The sequence below is a fragment of the Ascaphus truei genome, chromosome 15 (genome assembly GCF_040206685.1).
Source record: "Ascaphus truei isolate aAscTru1 chromosome 15, aAscTru1.hap1, whole genome shotgun sequence".
Lineage (NCBI taxonomy): Eukaryota > Metazoa > Chordata > Amphibia > Anura > Ascaphidae > Ascaphus > Ascaphus truei.
This window is the reverse complement of record NC_134497.1, coordinates 37,663,102-37,686,975: the sequence shown is the minus strand read 5'-3', so window position 1 is coordinate 37,686,975 and position 23,874 is coordinate 37,663,102. Positions and strand designations below refer to the sequence as shown.

At 46.3% G+C, this 23,874-nt stretch overlaps 1 protein-coding gene across 6 annotated transcripts in view; it reads right to left on the bottom strand.

Moving 5' to 3' along the window:
• The window catches only part of LOC142466818 (uncharacterized), a 122,449-nt gene that overhangs the window by 54,792 nt on the left and 43,783 nt on the right, over positions 1 to 23,874 (bottom strand). For 3 of the 6 annotated variants that reach the window (XM_075572290.1, XM_075572289.1, XM_075572291.1), the window contains one exon: positions 18,346 to 20,872. The exons of 1 other annotated variant lie outside the window; for it this stretch is intronic. In XM_075572290.1, coding sequence (XP_075428405.1) covers positions 19,269 to 20,765 — 1,497 coding nt within the window. In that variant the 5' untranslated portion in view covers positions 20,766 to 20,872 and the 3' untranslated portion in view covers positions 18,346 to 19,268. Of the gene's footprint in view, positions 1 to 3,925; positions 6,036 to 18,345; positions 20,873 to 23,874 lie in introns of those variants that run through there. 2 more of the 6 variants (XR_012788232.1, XR_012788233.1) reach the window with 1 other exon arrangement.

The window sequence follows — 23,874 nt, the reverse complement described above, 5'->3', positions numbered from 1 at the left end:
GCACTAATGCCTGTCAGGCAATGCGACTTCACGCAAAGGGTCCTAAGATCGTTTAAAAAAAAAGCAAAGACACTAGCCAATCACCTTTCTCCAAGCCTTTTTTCATCAAAAGCCATTTCAGCATTAGAAACACCCAAAGGCTTTTTCAAATGTGGAACATGCAAGATATGCAAATTTGCCCATCCCTCAAAAACACTTGTTAAAAAATTCAGAAAACCACATGTTATTAAAACATTTATGAATTGCAAGACGCAATTTGTAATTGACTAAATTTGGTGTAAATGCAATAAGGGTTATGTAGGCCGCACCATCAGGCCCTTAAAACAACGCATGATGGAACATGTGAGATTTATTCGAAAAAAAGATTTAAAACATCCAGTTTCTAAACATTTTGTAGAATTGTCCCCTTGGTGGTATTGATAATTTTAAATTTATGGCAATTGAACATATCGAGACCCACACACGTGGGGGAGACAGATTAAATGCCTTAAAGCTGCAGTTCAGTCTTTTTTTTTTTTTTTTAATTCAATAGTTTCATGTGTGCAATCTCTAATTACCTAAAGAACTGCATAGCTGCCAGTCAATTCGTTCTCCATGTATTGATCGTGAAATTTGGCAACAGCTTTAGATATTGGATATGTTTTTCCTCTGCTTCTGTCACTCAGTGGAAGCTCATGAATATTCATGAGCACTCCTGCACTGACATGTGCAAGAGGGAGGGAAGGGCTGACAAAGGGGTGTGCCAGGGCTTGTGACAGGACATGAAGGGGCAGTGCCTTAGTAAATGGTTGTTAAAATAGAATACAAGAAAATTGGTCTTTCAAAGTTGTTTTTTTAAAAACAGAAAATGCTAAAAGTATTTTTTCTTACTACAGAACTGATTTATTAAAAAAAACGCACATGCAGGATATTGACTGAACTGCAGCTTTAAATAAGAGAGAGATGTTCTGGGTGTTTTCTCTGGACACTCTGGCCCCAGCCGGCATTAATGTCGACTGGGAACTTCAAAAATTTTTACATTAATTATCGTATGTTTTTTCCCCTCCCCCTCCCCTCCCCCATCTTTCCCTTTTCCCTCTGGCAAACCTCCCCTATCAAATATTTAGGGGTAAACCTCACAAGGGATTACAAAACGTTATACAAAGAAAACTTTCCCAGGTTGATTAAGGCACTGGGGGAAGATCTCATAATATGGAGGAAAGGGGGCATCTCTTGGATTGGCAGGATACACAGCGTGAAGATGAACCTCCTCCCAAAGATGCTATATCTTTTCCAGAGTTTGCCTATCCCTATAATATATTCAGACATCCTCTCCCTACAGTCACTAATCATGAAATTTATTTGGAATAAGAAAAACCCAAGAATTGCAAGGGGTATTCTAAAAAGACCCACGGTACGAGGAGGATTGGCGGTACCTTGTTTGTTATCTTACTATAAAGCGGCCCAATTGGCTCAAATTCTCCAGTGGCACACGGACCCAAGCTTACGGAGATGGATGGAGCTGGAGAAAACATTTTGTGCACCGATTGAACTCCAAAACCTGATCTGGCTACCCAAAAACGGGGTAAGCAAGATAGGAATACCGCTCCAGACCATTGCCAGCTCACTATGAGTTTGGGAGGCCACTAAATTTAGCTGTAACTTGACCACTAAAGCATCACTCATGACGCCAATCACAGGTAGCCCAGATTTCGCTCCAGGGATGAATAGTAATAACCTATTAATTTGGACACAGTCGGGGATTACCCGCCTCAAAGATCTGGAGGGTAGGAAATATATACAAACTTTTGAGCAAATTAGGGCCTCAAAGCCTATCCCAAATAAAAAATTCTTTAGATACCTCCAGATCAGAGACTTCTATAACAAAACACCGATCAGGCTAGCGAGAACAAATTTTGAGCAGCTGTGTTCCAGAGGTACGGACACGAGGGTACTCACATCTCGACTGTACAGGGAGTGATCTGTCCAGAAACGGCTAGTGAGAACAGACTGAGTTACATCAGACAGTGGGAGACAGAGCTAGGGGAAACGTTAGAAGACGAAGACTGGGGTAGGATTATCCAAGCAGCAGCGAAAAGCTCAATCTGCACCACACTAAAGGAGAACGCATATAAGGTCCTCTTGCGGTGGTATTACACTCCAGCTCGACTGGCTAAATTTATTAGGGGCTACTCTCCGCTTTGCCCAAAGCATTGTGGGGAGGTGACAGATTTGCGACACATGCTGTGGTCTTGCCCAAAGGTGGTCCCGATTTGGGAACAGATTAGAGACTGGTTACAGCGGATTCTCGGTTGGGAGATCCCCCTGGACCCGTGGGTATTCCTCTTGGGCAGGCGGATCCAGGGTCTGTCAAATACGACGCATAAATTGATCGCGCATTTTGCAACCACCACAAGATGCGAGATCGCCACATTATGGAAGCAACCAGAAGTTCCAATTATCCCCAAGATCGGAAACAGAATTTGGCACGTTTGTCGGATGGAACAGTTAACAAGTCTAGTTAATGACACCGGCACAAATTTCCTAAAAGTCTGGAGGCCGTGGTTGGCACAGACAGATATCCCAGGGGTAGATGCCACGGCAATCTTTCTTTGATAGCTCTAAATGCGTTCTCCTTTGGGGGGTCAGAGACCTGACAACACTTAGAGATGTACAGGTAGTTGACAGCTCCAACTAAAGACAGCCCCCCAGCTACAAAGAATGTCTCGAGCGAGCCGAGGAGGAAGCAAAGACTGCAAGGCTGCAGAACGGTTGGAGGTTCCTTGAGCACAAGCGATCCCGGCAATCTGGAGCCACTCGGTCCACCCCACCTCCCCTCCCCCCCCTCTCCATCCCTTTCCCCCCCTGTCCGTTGTCTGGTTCGTCTGGTCTGTCTTGGTACTGTACGTGGTAATAATTAGTATATGTGTAGTTGACAAGTTTGTCAGAGCAAAAAGATTGGAGATTGTATGCAATGGGCTGTGATACAGTGTACGAATCTGTTTCTCCAATAAAAATTTGAAGTTGAAAAAAAAACAAAAAAACAGGAACCAAATGCCCAATTATTGTATTTGATATCACAGGTGTTATTCAGACTTAATTAATCTATAACAAAATTATCCAATGAATTCCAGAACTGTGTTAATTTTTTACTACAATGGTTTAGAGGTTTTTTTTTTTTAGGGAACAATGAGTCTGTATTTGTGTTACTGATTCTCCCCATGCAAACATTGCATTTTATTAAACACAATGGTGTGTGTGTGTGTGTGTGTGTATAAATATATATAATGATATTGGACACTAGCCTATAAGGGGGGTGGAGGTAGGTGATGTCGGTTATGGCGGTAGTTCCCCCGGGGAGGGTGGTTAGGCTTCCCGTGGGGGGGTGGAGGTGGTGGTGAGAGGGGTTAACCCCTTAATTACCTTAGCGACTAGAATGGCAATGTTTTACTGGACACTATCGGGGTCAACAAGGTCAGCTAATGTTTTTTTTAAACAAAGTATTAAACCCATTGGTGCCTCTGGTATACCTTGGTAACCACAGCCATGAAATGGGTTAATGTTATTTTGATCATAGGTTTCTGTAATAATAGACATTACAGAAGCCTATGACAGAAATATTAACCCAATGCGGTATGTAACACATTATTAACGGTCGCGTTAATTCCCATATCGCGAGATTGGCCTAAATATCGCACCCAGTAAATTATTACCACAATCTTGCTATATACCACATTAAAATTGCGGTAATAAGACCCGTTATTTTATTTCCCTGGGTGCGATATTAGCTCCACTTTAACAGAATTTGATGTATCTGAGCCGTAGTCTTTTGTTTATGCCTGCAGGACAAACCAAGAACTAACCATGCTTTACTAGCCACTAAGGTTCCAAAGGAGGGTAGGTAACAATGAAAAAATAAACACAGAAGCGCACCAAGGGTCAAGATTTATGTAAAACAATAGAATAAAATAACAAGTAAAAACTTACATATAGGAATATAAAAGTCCAATAGAACAGTGCTCAGGTATTAGTTCAGATGGGTTCCTAGGCGCAGGGAGTAGGTGCTGAGGCTCACAGATCAGTCCTGCGTGCTGGGGCTGACTTGCTCGGCATCACTCTGTTGTTACTTCCGGGTTGCGGCTTCTCGCAGGACCCGTGTTTAGTAGCCCACCACAAACGCCAGTCCTCCAGCATAAATCACACTCGAGCGAAGAGAAAAAGTCTCTAACTGATTGTGGGAGAGCTGGAACTTGTTCTGTCAAGTGTCTGAATACCAGTATGTACTGTGTGAACTCCGCAGGGGGTAGGTAATGTAATGTTTATATTATACCGTGTGGTCAGCTAGTCATGGAAACCGATGGACTACTTAGGGGTTAATATGTAATGTAATGTATTTTAATAACTATTTTATCATCTATTCCATGTTGGTTTAGCTAATAATAATAATAGTAGTCTGTTATTGTATAGAACTGCTATTTTTACATGTCAGTGTCTTTACTCACTGAGCTGCTCCTCCCTCTCTCTTATTTTGCCTATGTATATAATGGGCAGTATATTGGCCATGTTATATATATATATATATATATATAGGAAAGATAGGGCTAACGCCAGACTGGAGTAGGTGATAAAATATTTGCGGTATTTTGGCTGTTCATCCCGTTCCGATAAATGTCAGAACTTGATGTATGGCAGTTTTAATTGAAAATGTGGTATTATGCCTGGTTTTTATCAGATTCAGTGATTTTAACGGGTCCAATAAAAAGTGCTTTATTTTTGGCGCTGCAACACTGATTCATTGAACGATAAAACTAAGGCACTTTTTTATGGGAGGTAATACGGCCTTTTTGGTTTCCGCAGCTTGATGTATCCGGTCCTTTGACTCAAGTCAGGTTTAGTGATATTAAGTTCTAGTTGACCAGTAATGGTGTATGCAGATCTATCACTATTTGTAATTTAACATCAGTAATAAAACAACAGGGATGTAAAAACCACACAACACACATATTCCTGGTTACCTTGTGCTGGCGCGTTACTTTTCCACAGCGTACCCCTCTTGATACCAAGCTGTCACGATTGTGCTCGCTACAAACCGGGACCGGATCGCGGGGCTGAGGCTGGGTTATGAGATCACCGACCTTAGACTGCGCAGACCGGTCCGGAGTGCGCAGTTCATAGTCAAACAGACCGGGTTCAGGACTGGAGATAACAGCATAGTTGTTGGACAAGCCAGAGTCGGGGTAGGAGATATCCGGGTAGTCGTAGTTCAAGCAGGGAGTCGGCAACAGGAAATCAAGCTGGTCCTTTTGCGTCAGCGCAATCGCTGCAGGTCGGGAACGAGGTTTACGCGACTGGCGTCCACGACCCATGGCGCCGGTCTAGGAGAGGAAAGACTGACCACAATGGGCACACCGCCAGGCAGCACTAGTAACCCTGTGTTACAGCACAAAAGAAGCAGGTCTCTAAGAACCAGGAACTCAGGAACTCAGCGTAGCAGCAGCAAGCCTGGAGGAAACTGGACGAGTACAACGAACTGGAACAAAAACAGAGATACGTAACGAAAAACAGGGCTTGTGGCAGAAACACAGGTAACATCCCATAAGGATCTATGCTCGGCAAGGAAGTGAAGCCAAAGCAGGATATTTAAAGCGACAGTGACCAATCCGGACGAGGGGCATGGTGGAGGCGTGTCGAGGAGCTGCTCGTGAGTGGCTGAGAGACCAGGAAGTAGTGGAGCAAGGCTGAGAGTCTGTAACACCAGTGCCAGAATCCAAGATGGCGACGGCAGAGTTCAAGGTATGCACTGGGCGGCGGCATGGGTGGCGACGGGGGGCAGGGGCAGCAGCCACTCCAGTACTGGTAGTGGGTAAGGAGGGGTCACACCACAAGGGACGTGGCCCCTGATTCCTTACACAAGCTCTTTCCCATATTCATCTCCATACCAGACCAGGAGCTCTGTGTGTGGGGGGAGGTCTGTGCAGGTTATGTAGTAGATTTTCCTGTGGTACTGCAACGCCACAAGATTCTGTTCTTCCTCGTTTCTCACACAATTTACAAACCTAAAATTGGGACAGTTACTGAGGTCTCAAAGTAATGTCTATTTTATAAAGGAAAAGCTGAAAAAAGATACAAGTTGTTAGTAATGTGGCTTGTCTTTTCTTTCTTCTCTACAGTTTTTGAGGTGAACAGAAGTTAATGGAGAGTAATGTATATACGATGGCTCACTTGTATGTACCCAGTTTGAAAGGAATGGGAGCCACAGGCCACACTAGTGACTACTTTCTTATTACTTTAAAAAAAACAAAAAACACTGTTGTAATTTAAAAAATCCCAGACAAGATGACAAGTGACACAAAGGTGAGTTTTCTTCCGGGGGAACTAAACAGAAACAGAAAGTGGGGTTAATGTAACAAGGTGATGTAGCAGGAATGTGTTCCATTAGTAACCTGAGCTTATAACATGTCCTGGACTGATTTGGAAACTGGAATATAGAAAAAGCCTTGAGCCACAGTCTAATGAGGTAACAATGTCGGTTTGGGCTTGAATAAGAAAACTAAAAAAGTGGAACCAGCCCCTGTAAGAAAAGTGTAACATTATGCTCAAGTGCAGGGTCATGAACATATATGATCAAATACAGAAATGCTGAAAACGAGAGGTAACTCTCAATGCATTACTTCCTGGTAAAATATTTTATAAATGTAGCGGTCATGTAAAATGCCTACAGTCATCTCTCCTGCTGGCAGTAAGGCCTGGTAAGTTGTGGGCATGCCAGCAGTAATCATGGAGGTTTTCCCTCACACCCTGGTGATGTGCCCTGTGTATGGATGGGGGTAGTCACATGCTCTGACTCCATGGTTAGTGATGTCAGAGGTGTGTCAGCTTTCAGAGTATACATAAGGCACAGCACTGTGTCTAAAGTTGGTTCTGAGAAGAGGAGGAAGAGTTCTGTCAGGAGTTCTAGCAGTCCAGTTCAGAGAGTAGTTCAAGTAGCTAGACAGTCATGTTATAGTAAGCTGACGTAGGAGTCTGTGTCCAGGGACCTGGCACAGAACCGTGAATCCCTGATCCAGGTGACATACCTTTCAAAGGGAAGCACGGGCACCATGACTGGCTAAAGACAACCCCATTGTGAAGGGCAGCTATGCCCACCGTGACAATAAAGATGGAGCTGATCAGAGAAACCCCTGTGTGTGAGAGTCAAGTGATTACACAGGGAGTTGCACCACCGAGGAGTTCCTCACCAGGACCATCCTCATGCGGACGCAGGGACCCTGATGAGGTAGAGGCGCTGCACTGGAACTAGGTGAGACTCAGCACACTACCTCAGCTGCCTGTCTGGACGGGTCCTCCCCATACACCATCATGCGGGAGACTCAGGAATCCTGTAGCCAACAGGTGCACCACCCGACACTACCACACTGTAATGGGGACCGGTTAGACCACAGGGGCCAATGTGAGATTGGGTGGGTCAGGCCGGGCCAGAAATACCGTTACATTTGGAGGCGAGCTGCTGAGATCAGATCTGTCATCAGGACAGGCTCTAGCTAGGCACACTGGGAAACAGGGATAGAGTCTGCTGCCACTCTGTGCTGCGTAGGGACGGACCTAGGGGTGGTCAGGGGGCTGACGGGATATTGTCAGTTCGCAGGGACAACCTAGGGGCCTGAAAGGAGTGAGGGGTTTGGAGCCGGGCTATAGCTGACCGAGTCACCTTGAGGCAGTGCTAGTTGGTAGGATGCCAGAAGGGATAGCCTGTTAACTTGGTCAGGAATCCTGGAGAGGGTCTGCGCTAGGCTGACCAAGAGAGGTAGACGCCCCAAGTACTGCATGGCAGAGCCAGAGTACCTAGCCCATTCCAGACACTCACCGTAGGGAGCACAGACTGGGAGGAAGGAGTCACAGCAGACACTGAGAGAGTGAGCCTAGCCTGAGGTAGTGCAACACTGGGTCACACCTAGATAAGGTACACATGTGGTGGTGCATCTGAAGCTAATCTTTATTGTACCGGTGTGGTGGCTGCCCCGCAGAGCGGAGCTCCATGTACGATAATTGGTACGAGAGTGAGACAACCCAAAGAATGGAGGATCCGCGTGGCGTGGAGAAGCCAAAATGGCGACCAGAGGCTGATGGGGAGGGCACCCGTGGCGTGCACCCCACTGAAGAGCAAACAGTCGCCGAGTTATCGTTAACCAGTCTGCTCTGGAGCGGAGCGAAGGCTGTGGCTGCCCCGTTTCTATCCTGTTTGGGACAGCGAGGGGCCACCCTTGAAGAGTGTGAGGAAATTGTAATAATTGGGGGAGAACCCCGTGAGAACAAACAAACTGACTTTTTGGGCTTAAAAGTCAACCAAAATGGCGGTTCCCGCTTGCTAGGGACACCGCATGGGACAGTCACAGAAAATGTGGCTGGTGCAGGACTTGCAAAAAGCTGGCCGGGAATGGCGCGAACAGCAGAGCCCCGCCCTGATGGGGGGCATGGCGCGAAAGCTATGGCTGCGCCTGCATGGACAGTGACTCACTCAGCCCCTGTGCTGAGTCAACCGCTTAGTCTATGGGACCCTCCCCTGATTTCTACCAGGGGGAGTGACTTTCAACTATGGCCTGTGGGAATGCGCCCACTGGGTCCAGGGACTGATATCCAGACGGCGCCACTACAAAAAGTAGTTCCGGCCGTGGAAGAGCCGTGCAAAAAGGATGGTTATCTTGCACAGAGGGCGGCTGCCAGGAGAAGGCGGGAACTAGCCGCGGGAAAAGACCCCCACCCTTGTGGGGAAATTGGCGCGAAAACGCTAACCGAGCCCAACAGGACTGAGAGAGGTGCGGCCTTAATTAAGGGGCATGATATTCCCCTGTGGGACCCGCCCATAATTGCAACCCCTGGGGGCGGGTTCCAGCTCTGTCAGAGAAGGGAGGAGCCGAAGCAGGGAGTGGCGGATCCAGCAACTTCCACCAGTCAGTTGCGAGGAACCACTGAGACAAAGAGACCTATACAGGAAGTGGCTCCTGTACAAAGAATGGCCTGCTCCTCCACTGTGGGCACGATGGTCTCCACCCAACCCTACTCAGTACCCGGCGGGTTGCTAGTAGTGAGGGTGGCCAACACCGAGACGGTGGTCGGGCTCTGCCTACAATGTGGGCTGCCCGGAGGCACGGTCAACACGGCGGCACGTTGCCCTCATTGCGGGACATTGTACCTGTGGCCTATGCCCACATTTATTCCAATCCAGCCTGCTGACCCCCCGGTGGACATGGCAAGGCGCTCCGCCGAGTCCCCGGGCGCGCTATGGATCAACCGCGCGAGTCCAGGAGACAAGGGACTGGAGCCGGTCAAGTCGGCTGGGTCAGTGGCGATCGAGGCGGTTGAATCACTCCCCGCCATCGGGGAAAAGAGACTTTCACTCCGCTCGGAGACCCCTAAGTCAGGGAAAGGGGATTACTCGGACGAGGACCTCCGTGAGCTGGCGGTGTTAAAAGCGGAGCCAAAAAGGCAGAACGGAAGGACGACACCCCGTGGGGTGAGTGGTGGCCTTGAGAACAGGGCGTCCCCCGCAGATCGGCGAGCCGACAGACGGAGTCCCGCCATCCCAGGACCTGATCTAGGAGACGGGAGAGAGACGCCTACACCCCTGCGGATGGGTAAGCCAAGCAGCCCTATCACTTACTTGGTTACAGCAGGCGGCGAAGCGCTGGAAGGGCCGCGCCAGGCCCCGAGCGCACATGGAGTGGCGGCATCACTTCCGGTGGCGACGGCGGAGCAACCGGATGTCGTCGTAGAAGAAGAGATCCCGCATGGGGGTCCCACGCAAGATGGCGACGCTTCCGGTTCCGGGGGAGACATCGCTTCCAGTGGTGATGGCGGAACCCAGGGGGAAGACGCAGCGACGCTTCGGCGATTGGGGGAAGGTCCCCAATCACCTCAACGGCTCCGAAGCTGGACGGGTGATCTGAGGACTGAGGAGGGTGAAGTATCATCCTTTGAAATATCTACGGACAGCCAGGAACGGGTCGCAGCCCCGTGGCGGTCGCTACCCCGTCCGTATGCCCAACCCCATGCCCTAGCTAAAACCCCTACCCCTATCACACGATCCCCGGGTTCCCCGCCTAGCCTGGAATCAGTGGACATTTCCTCAGAAGGGGAGGTGAGACGGACTGGGGAAAGACAGCGCAGTGGCGCTACGGAAGGTATCTCCAGGGGAGGGGGAGAATTGAGAGCGGCCGCGGTAGGCCGGTGGTTGCCTCCTGCAGTTCCGGCGCCGGTGAAAAAGGCCCCGGGATCTTCCAGGTGGTCGGTACCGCGATCTGAGCGGTCGTCGGGGGTATATTCCCTTGAGGATGATAGGGAGTCAAGGGGGTCAGATAGATTCCGGGAGAACCGTTGGTGGGCCCCACTATTTGAAGGGTACTCGGCCTGGATGGACCGTACTCGGTTCCTCATCCGGCGAGAGGATGTAGTGGACTATTGGTGGGCGGTGGGAGAGTTTACCCCAGAACAAAGGGACAGGGAATTGCAGGAGCGCTGGCTTCAAATAGAGCATAGGGAGATAGAACCTATGGGTCCCAGCATCTTGTCAGACCCCGTGGACCCTGAAGAACCCCTATCATGGGTGCTACCCGGGAGGGCGGGTAAGTCTGACCTGACTAGGATCAGTAGGGCCGAACGGGCTATAATGGCTCGTTACAAGTCATCCCACGGGTTGGAGTACCCGTATGTCCCTGAGCCACTAATGGATGAAATAGAAGAGAATAGGGATAGGTGGCTCAAGGAAAATATTGAGATGCACTTAGTCAGTAAAGGGAATGATGTGGTGGGGAAGAAGGCCGAGGAACGGATAGAACACCTGATCCGCATATGGGCCATTGGAAGAAATATCCACAAACACAAGGTAACATATAGGCCCGAGAGGGGATTACCACGGCATTACTCAGTTACCGTTCTAGATATGGGGGGTAGGGAAGTAAAGAAGCCGGACCCCTATCACTATTTTTAGGTGGTACTACGCATTACGCGGGTTCGTGGCTGCTGGTCGGGGCAGGCTTGGCGGAATGTACTGTATTCATTTGTACTGCATTATGAGAAAATTTGTGTGATGTTAATTATGTTTTGTGTTACAGTGCTTCCTGGAAAGAGGTATACAAATTTAGGTCCCAGCGAGGACGATGGGATTCACCAGGGGGAGAATGTAGCGGTCATGTAAAATGCCTACAGTCATCTCTCCTGCTGGCAGTAAGGCCTGGTAAGTTGTGGGCATGCCAGCAGTAATCATGGAGGTTTTCCCTCACACCCTGGTGATGTGCCCTGTGTATGGATGGGGGTAGTCACATGCTCTGACTCCATGGTTAGTGATGTCAGAGGTGTGTCAGCTTTCAGAGTATACATAAGGCACAGCACTGTGTCTAAAGTTGGTTCTGAGAAGAGGAGGAAGAGTTCTGTCAGGAGTTCTAGCAGTCCAGTTCAGAGAGTAGTTCAAGTAGCTAGACAGTCATGTTATAGTAAGCTGACGTAGGAGTCTGTGTCCAGGGACCTGGCACAGAACCGTGAATCCCTGATCCAGGTGACATACCTTTCAAAGGGAAGCATGGGCACCATGACTGGCTAAAGACAACCCCATTGTGGAGGGCAGCTATGCCCACCGTGACAATAAAGATGGAGCTGATCAGAGAAACCCCTGTGTGTGAGAGTCAAGTGATTACACAGGGAGTTGCACCACCGAGGAGTTCCTCACCAGGACCATCCTCATGCGGACGCAGGGACCCTGATGAGGTGGAGGCGCTGCACTGGAACTAGGTGAGACTCAGCACACTACCTCAGCTGCCTGTCTGGACGGGTCCTCCCCATACACCATCATGCGGGAGACTCAGGAGTCCTGTAGCCAACAGGTGCACCACCCGACACTACCACACTGTAATGGGGACCGGTTAGACCACAGGGGCCAATGTGAGATTGGGTGGGTCAGGCCGGGCCAGAAATACCGTTACATAAATAAATAAATAAAAGGAGCCAGTATGAAAAGGTATCATGCCAAGCACACCTCTGAGGAAGGCAGCATGGCCTTGATGTCTCTGATTTAGAGAAGGAGGGCATCACACTATTAAAGCAGGAGAATAAAAAGGTGAGAGCGCACATGAAGTTTTACTTCCATCCCTTATCCTATTGTCTCCTCAGCCCTAATTTTCTGAACATTGTTTGAAAAGGCTGTGTATGGCTACATATGGGCAGCAATATTACTGAACAAGTTGTGAGGAGAAGACAGGAGTGAGGGGAGAGGTGCAAAGAACTGCTGTGATCACATGCTCATTGCCATTTACTTGAGTGGCTATTAAAGTGCATGTGAGGCTATTGCGCTTTAGTGAATCTAGTATTTGATAAACAGAGGAGGCAAAGTGGATAAGAAAAAATAGCCCACTGCAGATCAGTACCTGGGAGGCAAATAAAGGGTGTGGGAGGAAGGGGGATACAGAACACAAACAGCAATAGAAACACAGTAAGAGAAACCATGTGTGACTGGTAACTCTTTGTGATGGCGAGGGGGTAAACCAGGCTCAATAATAAAGGTTAAGCCCACTTGGTTACCCCTGATCCGTGTGTTAGGGTCCTAGAGTGTAAGCTCTTGGACCTGACTGTCGTATATGCATTACTGTGACTGTGTGTAAATTATGCGACAAATAATTTTTTTGAGGGGTTGGCGGGAGAGCAAGGTGAGGGTGTTTGGGGTGAGAGCGAGGTGAGGGGGCAGGGGGGAGAGCGAGGTGAGGGGTTGCGGGGAGAGCGACGTGAGGGGGTTGGGGAAAGGGCGAGGTGAGGGGGTTGGGGAAAGGGTGAGGTGAGGGGGTTGGGGGAAGGGCGAGGGGAGGGGGCTGGGGGGAGCACGAGGTGAGGGGGCTGGGGGGAGCGCGAGGTGAGGGGGTTGTAGAAAGGACGAGGTGAGGGGGTTGGGGAAAGGACGAGGTGAGGGGGTTTGGGGGGGGGAGAGCGAGGGGAGGGGGTTGGGGGAGGAGACCGGCTGGTCAAACAATATTCCTACTTAAACAAACCAAGAGAGGAAAGAAACCCAATTATCAGCACTCGTGATCCCTATTCTGAATGATTAGTGTATAATTTAAAATGAATCTTTAGTGATCAGAGATATTAAAATAATGGGGATTAAAATGGTAGTCAGGACACACATATAGAATCCTATGTTGAGTACATATGGTACTCTGGATCCAATATAAAATGAGACACTTGAGTGGTATTACATCAAGAATCTCTAGGGATCTGTTATGCAGATTGCCCTTGCAAAATGGTGTCTCTAGGACAGTAAGGCTGTAGGAAGAGAAGGTAGGTGATCACACACAGGCTGTATCGTTGGCAATCAAAATGTTAATCAGCTCAAATGAGCACGTATTGAGAGCACTTTCCCAGCGTCCCTTCAGTTTATGATCAGGAAAAGTAAATTATGGAAAAGTTTGTAGCCTAAGTCCCCTGGGGATCATCTTATTTTCTTGATAGTTATAGAGGACTGTTATATTCCACAATATACGAAGCCTTTTGCTCATAAGTAATTTTAATTCCTTAATCTGATTCTGCTCTGAAGGGCTGATTAAATGCTGGGTACATTCCTCAGGTTCCTAACTAATTCCAAAAATATCTGCTGCATTTGCAAGGCGCTTATGCTCATTGTTAGCAAAATCCATCTTAATATTAAAGACTTAGATAATGATTAGCAGTCTTTTAGTGCCGGCTCAAACAGTCCAAATATATAACAAACACACAAATAGTGCAGCAGTCCAATCAATTCTCAAAGTCTCAAATAACAAAAACCAGAAATTATGGATACAAAATACCCTCTGGTGGTGCTAAAGGCCCAAAACATTATAAACACACAGAAAGAAAAAGAAGGTCTTGTATAAAGCACTCAAAATTGATGGAAAAAATAAGACAAATTTTATTAGCACAGAAAAACTATTAAAATAAATGTAAATATAAAATATATAAATCAACACCAACCACTAAACCCCTAAATAATAAAGCTACAAAGTATAAACAAATATATAAACCCAAAGTTACCGTAATTTCAATTAATATATATACCTGTAATGACTTAACACCTAAAGGACAAACCTACGCTAGAAGATATATCTATAAAATAGAATGTATGGTCCTCAGCTTCTGGTCAATCAGATTGGTGGCTCTGACGTCACACAACTCTCACTCTCTCTGTCTCGCCCCCCCCCCTGCCTTTGATGCCCCCCCCCCCTGGATTTAACACCCCCCTGCCTTTCACGCCTCCACCCCCCTCCCTGCCTTTCACCCCTCCTGCCTTTCACGCCCCCACCCCACTTCCTGCCTTTCACGCCCCCTGTCCTCTCCCTGCCTCCAGGCAACGCCGGGTATATCAGCTAGTATAGGAATATCTGCAAAAGTATACATGAATACAAGCCAGTGGAAAAAGAATAATTCCCCTGTGTGTGTGTGTTTGTGTGTGTGTGTCTATATCTATCTATCTCTGTTATAATAACACATACGGAGGGGAGGGGAGCAGCAACGGCCCCTAACCTTAGGTAATGTCGCTATCTGCTTCTACTCCGTCTATATATACAGTACCTTTCATTTTCCCGCCCAAACTCCCTAGCCATGTCCTCCCTCTGGCCTGTACAAACACAGCACTCTGCCCTCCTCAGCTAATCACCTGACACCTGTCCCACATCTGGTGGAAATAGGTGAAATTGAAGATTGATACAGGCTATGTTAGAGACAAAAATCTACCCAAGGTGGGTAAATGGGTGTGCAAGAACAGATACTTTTGAAATATAGGGTATCTGTATGATATGTTAAAATAATTTTAATACATCAAAGGTGAATGAATAACTCATACATTAAAATAAATAGATAAACGGAAATAAGGGTCTCAAGAGAGTGTCCGGCTGTCAAGAACCCAATAGTTTAACTGATTAAAATATTGATTTTGCCAATTGGTAAATCCTACTGTAAAGCAACTAACAGTTTCTAATCCCTGCTTGTTTTGACTAATTAGTCACAATATGAGCTGTTCAGTAATAGTTTGCCATGTAGTATCAGGCTCCCTACAGCTGGGCAGAGGAAATAGCAGCATAATCAGTATATCGCTAGGAGTTAAATAGTGCCACCTGGATCTGGGAACCCATTAACAAACATTGATATTGCCACTTGGTAGCAGCTAGACACAGCTTTCCCAGCTATTTGTGATGAATTAGTGAAATTAAGAGCTTTATTAACCCATAAATTGCCACTTAGTATCTCTAACTAAGGTAGAGGAATTTAGGATTTGCTCTATATATTTTTGTGAGTCATATATAAGGGTTAACTGGATCCAGAAAACAATTGCCAGATCATTGGACTTGATAGCAGGTGATGGGGGGCTGAGTTGAGTGATGTAACAGTCCGGGTTGCCCAAAAGAGATCTATAATTACTTAAGTCATCGAGTGGTGATTCACTCATACTGTATATAGCGAATACAGCTCTAAAGTGAAAGTAAGAGGTTTAGCTGTAATGGGAGTCAAACTGCCTGTATACTATATGATACATGGGCAGGTGATCCTAGTTAAACAGACCTTCTGTCTTAGCTGTCAGCGCTGTATGCTTAATAAGAGTTAAAATAGCAATCTCCAAATCAGCTGAGCCACTATGTGAAACCGCATCAGACTCCTCTCGTAGCCAGTAAAATAGTACATTAGAGCCGTGCTGCATAGGGAGATCGTGTCCAGAGGCGCGCTGTGAAAATCTCACATGAATGACACATTGATGATTCAAGCTGCAGATCCAGGGATAGAGGAAACTCTGAGAGATAACGCCTAAAGATACCAATCAGGATTCCCATGCTCACACCGGGCCGTGTGAGTAATTAGATTATATTTCCCCACCATCTCCATCCTACATACTTGTGTATATTATTACACACATGGACTGATTGATAGTGTGTATATTTAAACCTCTTTCTCCTTCCCATCCATTTCATTTTCATATATTTGACTCTGCGCTCCCTAGCTTTTCTTCACCCACGTCTGAGGATCCTGGAAAGATCCTATTGGGTTTGAGCAGTGGACATTGGACTTTATTACACCACACTAGACTACAGTATATGTGCATGTACGGTGTTAATGTATATTTTGGTAGGGGTCCTAAGTTTATATGTTTAAGAATATATGCTCCATTTTTGTCAGCTCAGGTACAATGTGTATAGCTGTAGGGAAAAGTATAGGAACTCTGTTTTAACATAGAGAGCAAAAGTCAATTCTAATACAGTTGCTCCTTGCTGAGATCAAGCCCCATATATCCTGTTTGACCAGAATCCTGATATATTCAAACTGTCTTGTCAGCAATGTACGATAGCCACGGCAACTGGGGGTTAGCTGACAGAAAATAGCTTTGTTAAGGAGAACTGTAGCAACGACAGCTCGGCTGGGGGGTAGCTGAAAGGGATATGGCATTGTTAAGGATAACTATAGCAATAACAGCTGGGCTGGGGGGTAACTGAAAGGAATATGGCATTGTTAAGGACAACTGGCTTCTGTTACGTGTACATGGCACCTCGGCAACCTGAATGAATTGTAACTATGTGACAACACCCCGAAAAAGCTATAAGAACTGATGTATATGCCTATTAAATCAGACCAGTGAGTGAGAACGATACCTTGTGTCCGAATTATTCACTTGTCTCCAGGCGCCTGTCCAGCTATCCTGTCCAGCACATTGAACCTGAAAGGGACCTCCCGGGAGGCAGTCTAGTCCACAGGGTAGACCTGCTACCCTAGGCGGAAAGGAGACGATATTTTCATCTGGTGTCAGAAGTGGGATAGGGCACCATCCGGGTAAGTACGAGATATTTATTGTTATCCGTATCACGCCCGGGTGTCTCCCTATCAAAAGATACCCAATTTATATAGTCTGGTGGACTAAGGCAAAGGTAGAATAACTACGAGTTAAAGTCTCGTAGAATACATCGTGGGTTAGAGTCCCGGATGTGAACAATATTATTTTTGATATATATGAGTTCAATGTGACTGTGGAAGCTGATTTTTGTTTAAAATTTTAAAGTGCATAAGTATTGGCTTGTATTGTTTTGCTGGCTTATAAGTATTTAAAGTAGTGGACATTGGACTTTATTACACCACACTAGACTATATGTGCATGTAAGGGTAACACATCACAGCAATATTACCCATAATTATCCTTGGTCTAGAGAGAGCACCTTAGTTTTTTCCTCCACACCCATTTACCCACCTGGGGTAGATTTTTGTCTCTACCATAGTCTGTATCAGTCTTCCAATGTCATCTATTTCCACCAAGTCTGTTTTTTCTCTGAGAGATACATGGGCATGTTTACCCACAAGTTTGTGCCAACAGACGGAGTATACTTAACCCCCCGCTGGGATTGACATAGGAATGTACCCACCAAAAGGATAATCCTCTCTCCTTTCCACCATATCAGCCGCTTAGGAAGCTATTATCCTTAGGTAGCACCCTTACAGTATAGAACGAGCGTGATCAGTTTTTTGTTTTCATCCACATCTGCCTGGTAACACAAAGCTCACTTTCCCGCCAAAACAGAACTAGCCCCAAATCAAATCCGGGCTTCCAGTCCCCTGGCCCACCCTAGTCCTGTGGCCCTCCGCCCCCCCCCCCCCCCCAGTCCAGTGCTCCCCTCAGCTAAATGCTTTTCATTCTGGGTTATTTACCAATACAAAATAAAGTTGGGTGTGTGTCTCCTGGACCCTGACCATAGATTAGCCTAGCAATTTGCTTGTGGGAAGGTAACGCCAGCGCATGTGTGACAGGAATCTCTGCCTTAGAGGTGTGCAAGTGTAACCATCAGTGGGAAAGATCCCTGTGTGAGGTGGCACCACTTGTTACATCATTACTGCAAAGGGATGTATGTCATTAATAATGGGACACTTAACCCCCTCAGGTGCATTTTCATTTCAACGTGTAACCTGTGAAACAGATGGTCAACTTTTGCTGCTCTCTAGAGATATTAAAGGAACATGACACAGTATGTAAAGGCGACTGCATTAATGTCCCTCACTGAGGACATTAGTTTATGTCACTGTACCCCACCTCAGTAATCACAGGACATTTGCACTTGAGCATAATGTTACACTTTTCTTACAGGGGCTGTTTCGCCGCGACTCATCCCACCTCTGGCAACTTCGCCACTAAGGTAAATGCCTAAACTCCCTACCCTAAAACACCAATATCCTAAGTCCCCCCAAGCCCCACAACTTAAGCCCTTACCCTAAAACTCCCTACCCTAAACCCCTTAAATTAACACCATACCCAAAATGGTAATAAAACTTACATTAGAAGCGGTTGGTGGCTATTCCAATTCACAACTAAGTGAGGCTACAGACAGCTTCAGCATAATGGGCTACGCACATTTTATTAGAACCAACAGCATGGAAATATAAATCATTATAAAGAACAACATTTTTCTTTAATTAAAACTACAATAAAAATGATACAAATAACCTGCATTTAAAAAGTTATAACTTTTTTATACTTTTAAAATGCTTGTTTTATGCACCATAAAAAAAAGTCACTTTTCATTGTGATTTAGCATAACACAGATACACGTGTGCACTTATATGTGAGCGTCCTAGTCGCTTGTTATCCTTAAACATGCCTGGCTTTAGAATAAAGTCTCTCCCCTGTACGTCCACTTGTGTGTTCCGGCTGGATAACCGACTAAATCCCTTCCCTCATTCCCCACATACATATGGTCTCGTCCCTGTGTGTCCCCTCAGGTTGGATAATAGACTAAATCCCTTCCCACATTCCCCACATACATGCGGTCTCTCCCCTGTGTGTCCTCTTGTGTGTGTTCAGGCTGGATGACTGACTAAATTCCTTTCCACATTCCCCACATACATGCGGTCTCTCCCCTGTGTGTTTTCTCTTGTGTTTGTGCAGGCTGGATAAGTCACTAAATCCATTCCCACATTCCCCACATACATGCGGTCTCTCCCCTGTGTGTGTTCTCGTGTGTGTGTTAAGGTTGAATAACTTACTAAATCCCTTCCCACATTCCCCACATACATGCGGTCTCTCCCCTGTGTGTGTCATAATGTGTGTTCAGGTTGGATAACTGACTAAATCCCGTCCCACATTCCCCACATACATGCGGTCTCTCCCCTGTGTGTGTTCTCTTGTGTATATTAAGGATGGATAACCGACTAAATCCCTTCCCACATACACCACATACATGCGGTCTCTCCCCTGTGTGTGTCCTCTTGTGTGTATTCAGGCTGGATAACTGACTAAATCCCGTCCCACATTCCTAACATACATGCGGTCTCTCCCCTGTGTGTGTTCTCTTGTGTATATTAAGGATGGATAACCGACTAAATCCCTTCCCACATTCCCCACATACATGCGGTCTCTCCCCTGTGTGTGTCTTCTTGTGTGTGTTCAGACTGGATGACTGACTAAAATCCTTCCCACATTCCCCACATACATGCGGTCTCTCCCCTGTGTGTTTTCTCTTGTGTGTGTTCAGGCTGGATGACCCACTAAATCCCTTCCCACATTCCCCACATACATGTGGTCTCTCCCCTGTGTGTGTCCTCTTGTGTTTGTTCAGGCTGGATAAGTCACTAAATCCCTTCCCACATTCCCCACATATATGCGGTCTCTCCCCTGTGTGTGTTCTCGTGTGTGTGTTAAGCTTGAATAACCTACTAAATCCCTTCCCACATTCCCCACATACATGCGGTCTCTCCCCTGTGTGTGTCATAATGTGTCTGTTCAGGCTGGATAACTGACTAAATCCCGTCCCACATTCCCCACATACATGCGGTCTCTCCCCGGTATGTGTCCTCTTGTGTCTGATCAGGCTGGATAGGTCACTAAATCCCTTCCCACATTCCCCACATACATGCGGTCTCTCCCCTGTGTGTGTCCTCTTGTGTTTGTCCAGGCTGGATAAGTAACAAAATCCATTCCCACATTCCCCACATACATGCGGTCTCTCACCTGTATGTGTTCTTGTGTGTGTGTTAAGGTTGTATAACTGACTAAACCCCTTCCCACATTCCCCACATACATGCGGTCTCAACCCTGTGTGGGTCATAATGTGTGTATTCAGGCTGGATAACTGACTAAATCCCTTCCCACATTCCCCACATACATGCGGTCTCTCCCCTGTGTGTGTCCTCTTGTGTTTGTTCAGGTTGGATAACACACTAAATCCCTTCCCACATTCCCCACATACATGCGGTCTCACCCCTGTGTGTGTCCTCTTGTGTGTGTACAGGCTGGATAAGTCACTAAATCCATTCCCACATTCCCCACATACATGCGGTCTCTCCCCTGTGTGTGTTCTCGTGTGTGTGTTAAGGTTGAATAACCTACTAAATCCCTTCCCACATTCCCCACATACATGCGGTCTCTCCCCTGTGTGTGTCATAATGTGTGTGTTCAGGCTGGATAAGTGACTAAATCCCGTCCCACATTCCCCACATACATGCGGTCTCTCCCCTGTGTGTGTTCTCTTGTGTGTATTAAGGTTGAATAACTGACTAAATCCCTTCCCACATTCCCCACATACATGCGGTCTCTTCCTGGTCTGTGCTCTCTTCTGTAGATTCTGGTCTGAAAACCAAGTCAGACTCTTCCCACTTACTCCAAGATCTTTTCCTGTGGCAGCTGCTAATATATATCTTTTTGAATGAGAAGCAGTTACATTGTTTATTAATTGCATTGATTGGTTGAAAGATGCATTTTCTGTCATATTTATTGGAATGTTGCAAGATTGTTCTGTCGTCATCTTTTCCATATTCTCATTTGGGTGTTTGAACTTCAGATGTTTGATGAGGTAATCCTGACTGCTAAAAGCAACCTTGCAGTGTTGGCATGGGTGGGTTATTGGTGCTTGGCTTTGTACTAGATGAGACAAAAAAAGTCACTGTTACACAAACTGTCTTACAAAAGGCTATGAAGGAGAGGTAAGTTGGCATATCACAAAAAGTTCAGGACGAAAGTAAACTGTAAATGTACATTGTAAAAATGAAGGGTGGGGAGGCGATGTCACAGGGATGCGACTCGTCACCGGCGCGCATGCGCAGTATGCTCTAACGGGCGATTTTGGCACGAAATTGGGAGAATAAAGGTAAGGAGGTATGTTTATGTGATACACCTTGATAAAGTCTCCTGGGACAAAACGCGTTGGTGTGTGGGCTGTGTTTCTGTCCCTGTGCACTTATCCATTAAACTACCCTCAGTTTTAGCTTGGAGTTGTGCCCTTTATTTTTTCTATAGGACTCTTCCTGTGGATTCTTTTATTGGCTGTGCTCCTTTGCTTCCTTCCAATATTGCTGTTCACTCTATCAGGACTGCACGCGCTGGAACTCTTCAATGGATGGATTCTGGATTTTTATACACCCCATGGACAGGTAATGGGCACCAGCCCTCATTTGGTTACCTGGGTCCCTATATGGGGATGTGTATATGTTAAGTGGGTTGAGCAGAGGAACCACATTTGCGGTAGTCGTGCTGACTGACCGCTAGGTTTCATGTTTATGCCCCCCCTTGACTTCTTATTGCTTATATAATGGAAAGTTTTATGAAAGTTCCTATCTATCTTGATGCTTAATAATATAGTCTGTGAGTCATAACACGTATGTGAGCGTCGATCTCTACACCTATACATTATAAAAGCAACCTTGCAGTGCTGGCATGGGTGGGTTATTGGTGCTTGTCTTTGTACTAGATGAGACAAAAAAGTCACTGTTACACAAACTGTCTTACAAAAGGCCATGCAGGAGAGGCAAGTTGGGATATCACAAAAAGTTCAGGATGAAAGTAAACTGTAGATGTACATTGTAAAAATGAAGGGTTCAGCACAACATGTGCAGCATTAGGGCCGGGAGAGTAGATGTAGTGGATCATACATTTAAAGTGGATCATAATATTTAACGATTTAAAAGGAAATCTCACTAGCTGCAAAACACCAATTACAGTAACAGAAATCTTTTCAAATCCTTTGATAAATAGTAAGTCGATAGTTTCAGTTGTGAACGTATAATTAAAAACAGTTTGTACAATGAATAGAATACGTCTCATTAGAAGCTCACATATCAGTCACCGGGTGTTCCCGTTACCGCACCATGTACCAGGTCTCTAATAGTTATAGGATGACCCAACTTTCTGCTAAATCTGCATTGTTAAATCAGGAACCAAATGCACAATTATTGTATTTTAACATATTTACACATACAATGGTGGTGGGGACAATGCAAACACAAAAACGTTGCAAAATCATGGAATGTGATTCCAAAAAAAGGAATGTGATTCCCTCCCTTTAAGGTGACATCCCAGCACCCAAAAAAGGGCATTCATCACATGGTACATAAACCAACTCCCTTCATTACCATAGCAGTTAGCCACTGAGGGTGTTATTAATGTATTGTAATATTGTTGATTTATTTATTACAGGGTTACCATTTATCACCAATGTGGATATCTGCCCCCCACCCCCCCACCATTGAGAGTTCCTTGTTATCCACAGTGATAATCAATGTATTTTGAATGTTCTTTTTGTTTTAAACGTGTATACATTTTTTGTTAATATTTAAAACCACATTTGTCTGATAGGGATATTGGGCATTCATCTAGAAGGGGGACAGAGGTAGGGGATGTGGGTGATGACGGTAGTTGCCCCAGGGAGGGTGGTTCGGCTTCCTGTGGGGGGAGGGAGGGGGAAGTGGTGCCAAGTAGCCCATTATAAGTGGCATGACTATTGAACAACTGAAGTTTAAAAGGAAGTTCAAAAGAAGTGAGAAAGAAGTGGACACCCCATCTGGCCCTGATTCCTGCATGTGAACTACGCTGGAAAGGAGGATATCATCAATACCAGACTGCATCATTACTGCTATGATACTGCCTTTACCATTTATATTTGCTGTGACTTCACTTCTTCTCAAATTATGCACTTCTTTTTACCAGCCTCAGTATGTCTCAAACTCTATTCATATATCTCCATCTCTCCTTCCTTCACCACTTCTCAGTTCACATGAACTCCTTTCTTACCTGCGTCCTCTGACACCACACAGCTATATCCCCTGCACTAAAAAACACCCCTACAAATCCTCCTCACACATCCTCTTTCTATCCATGCTTCTCCTCCTTGCTTCTGGGGATATCTCTCCCAATCCTGGTCCCTGTCTTATTTCAACTTGCTCTCGTCCTCGCCTCCCACATGCAACTTCTACTCCTTCTGGTGTCAACCCCTCCAACCTCATACCCATCCCCTGCCACCCTCCCTCCTCTCTCCCTTTCTCCTGTGCCCTTTGGAATGCTCGCTCCCTCTCTAACAAGTTCCTCTCTGTGCATGACTTCTTTCTCTCTCACTCCCTGCTTCTCTTTGCTATAACTGAGACCTGGCTCACTCAGTCTGACTCTGCTCTGGAAGCTGCCCTCTCCTATGGTGGCCTTTCCTTCTCCCACACTCCGCGCCCTGATGGCAGGGGTGGAGGCGTGGGGCTCCTGCTCTCCTCTGTCTGCCTTTACCGAACCCTTCCTATTCCCCCCTCTCTTGCTTTTCCCTCCTTTGAGGCTAACACTGTCCAGATCTTCTCTCCTCTCCCTGTTCATGTGGCGGTCATCTATCGCCCACCTACCTCTACTCATCCCCCTTCTGCCTTTCTCTCTCACTTTGAATCCTGGCTCTCTTTCTTTCTCTCCTCAGACTCCCCTGTTCTTCTCCTTGGGGACTTCAATTGCCACATTGATGACCCCTCTCTCTCTTGGGCTTCCCGCTTTCTTTCTCTTACCTCTTCTTTTGGCCTTCAACAGTGGACTGCAGCCAGCACCCACAAGGATGGCCACTACTTAGACCTGGTTTTCACTAAAAACTTCTCTCTCTCTGATTTCTCCATTTCCCCTTT